General features: G+C 40.6%; 1 protein-coding gene across 1 annotated transcript; it reads left to right on the top strand.

The window, feature by feature from the left end:
- Positions 1-2: 2 nt before the first annotated feature.
- LOC129850872 (zinc finger protein 239-like) lies at positions 3-1,239 on the top strand (the record flags this gene model as incomplete). The annotated part of the gene is given in 1 exon segment (XM_055917061.1): positions 3-1,239. A coding segment is annotated over 1 exon segment (524 nt), but the record flags the coding sequence as incomplete, so codon positions are not given.
- Positions 1,240-2,969: the final 1,730 nt, after the last annotated feature.

Here is a 2,969-nt window from a genome sequence, read left to right as displayed (position 1 = left end):
GGACCTGAAACAACATGAGAGAATACATACAGGAGAAAAGCCATACCACTGCTCCCAGTGTGGAAAGAGCTATAACCAGAGAGGATACCTGAAAAAACATGAGAGAATACATGCAAGGAGTTTCAACCAGAAAGGACACCTGATCCAACATGACAGAATACACCCATGTGTGAAGCCATACCACTGCTCACAGTGTGCAAAGAGTTTTACAAGGTTAGGGGGCCTGAAGATTCATGAGACAATACATACAGGAGAAAAGCCGTACCACTGCTCCCAGTGTGGAAAGGGTAGTAACCACTTAAGTGGCCTGAAAAGACTTGAGAGAATACACACAGGGGAGAAGCCTTACCACTGCTCCCAGTGTGGAAAAAGTTTTACCCAGTTATGTAACCTGAAAACACATGAGAGAATACACACAGGGGAGAAGCCTTACCACTGCTCCCAGTGTGAAAAGAGTTTTAAGGAGTTAGGTAACCTGAGAAGACATGAGATAAACCACACAGGAGGTAAGGGTGTAGGCTGTTGAACAGTATGACATAGGACAGATGTAGGCTTCTGAACAGTAGGACATAGGACAGGAGAATGCCCAATACATGGTGGGACAGATGAGTCCAAATTTAATTCCAACCACCATGTCTTTGTGAGATGCAGAGTAGGTGAACGGATGATCTCCGCATGTGGGGTTCCCACCGTGAAGCATAGAGGAGGAGGTGTGTGGGTGCTTTGCTGTTGACACTGTCAGTGATTTTATTTTCAGTTTATGGCACACTTAACCAGCATGGCTACCACAGCATTCTGCAGCGATATCCCGTCTGTTTTGGGCTTAGTGGGACTATCATTTGTTTTTCAACAGGACAATGACCCAACACACCTCCAGGCTGTGTAAGGGCTATTTGACAAAGAAGGAGAGTGTTGGAGTGCTGCATCAGATGACCTGGCCTCCACAATCACCTGACCTCAATCCAATTGAGCTGGTTTGGGATGAATTGGACCGCAGAGGTTAGGAAAAGTGGCCAACAGCATTATCAGCATGTGTTGGAACTCCTACAAGACTGTTGGAAAAGCATTCCAGGTGAAGCTGGTTGAGAGAATGCCAAGAGTGTGCAAAGCTGTCATCAAGGCAAAAGGTGGCAAGTTTGAAGAATCTAAAATATATTTTGATTTATTTAACACTTTTTTTGGTTACTGATTCCATATGTGTTATTTCATAGTGAAAATAAAGAAAAACCCTTGAATGAGTAGGTGTGTCCAAACTTTTGACTGGTGCTGTCCATAAAATCCCCTGGCAACCACCTCAATGGACATTCCTGCAGTCAGCATGCCAATTGCCCGCTGTGTTGTGTGACAGAACTGCACATTTTTGTGGCCTTTTATTGTCCCCGGCACAAGGTGCACATGTGTAATGATAATGCTGTTTAATCAGATTCTTGATATGCCACACCTGTCAGGTGGATGGATTATCTTGGCAAAGGATAAATGTTCACTAACAGGGATGTACCACTGCTCCCATTGTGGAAAGAGTTTTAACGTTAGGAAACATGAAATATCATGAGTGAAATACACACAGGGGAGAAGCCATACCATTGTGTTCAGTGTGGAAGGAGTTTTACGGAGTTAGGGAAGCAGAAAGCTCATACACACAGAGAGAAAGAAGCCTTACAAATTTCACTTTTCAATCCAAGGTGCTACCCAGAACGAAGGCACCGTCCACCAGACAGACTGGACTTATAAACAAACAAACAAAAACTAATTGTTCAAGTTCAAATTAAAAGATGCAAAACAACTACAACAAGTTCTGGGACATGTTTCAGTTGTGGTTTGGTTAAAGTCTGATTGAATAAGAGAAGGAATGTAATGTTCTGTTAATTACTGATGTCCCCTTTAAGAACGGAGAACCCTTGGTCATGCGCAGTGTTGTTCTATGTTAATCTGGTACTAACTCGTTTTAGTAAATGTGAAGCTGCAGTTCCATTCCTTGTATGCGGAGTCTTTCTTATGATAGTAATAAGTAATAAGAGACATGACAGTTATTATAGAAACGTTTGCTTATAAAGCCGTTTCCACCTCCATTTCTCGCTTATACATTTTTTACTGACACAAAAGGACAACTAACAACTTGTCAAACAAACTAACGAATTGTCTGTTGGCATTTATAAAAGTGCATATCCTGTTTCCGTCAGCCCGGTCATTACTTTTGAAATGGTTGGATCAATATCCACCTACATGATATGGATGAAGCCTGATTTGGAATGTCTGAGTAGTTCTATCTGATGTCATAATACACTCCTCTGATAATCAAGTGATATTTGGAATGTCTGAGTAGTTCTATCTGATGTCATAATACACCCCTCTGATAATCATATGATATTTGGAATGTCTGAGTAGTTCAATCTGATGTCATAATTCACTCCTCTGATAATCATATGATATTTGGAATGTCTGAGTAGTTCTATCTGATGTCATAATACACCCCTCTGATAATCATATGATATTTGGAATGTCTGAGTAGTTCTATCTGATGTCATAATTCACTCCTCTGATAATCATATGATATTTGGAATGTCTGAGTAGTTCTATCTGATGTCATAATACACCCCTCTGATAATCATATGATATTTGGAATGTCTGAGTAGTTCTATCTGATGTCATAATACACCCCTCTGATAATCAAGTGATATTTGGAATGTCTGAGTAGTTCTATATGATGTCATAATACACCCCAGTCAGTGTTGTTGAGCAGAGAATCAACCAGAGAATCAACCAGATTGATTCACAGTCAGTGTTGTCGAGCAGAGAATCAACCAGGATGTCCATGTCGAAAGTTATTCAGGTGCATAATACAATGTTTTTCTTCTATTCTGTTATTCAATTAGAAAATGTAGTCTGAATGAGAACAAGCACATCTGTGAGCGTTATGCATTATAACATCGATTGACTAAATGATGACGTTGACAGCTTTGTAGTAAAAC

This window comes from Salvelinus fontinalis, unplaced genomic scaffold (assembly GCF_029448725.1).
Source record: "Salvelinus fontinalis isolate EN_2023a unplaced genomic scaffold, ASM2944872v1 scaffold_2411, whole genome shotgun sequence".
In the NCBI taxonomy this organism is placed as follows: Eukaryota; Metazoa; Chordata; class Actinopteri; order Salmoniformes; family Salmonidae; genus Salvelinus; species Salvelinus fontinalis.
This window is presented reverse-complemented; position numbering and strand designations above follow the sequence as displayed.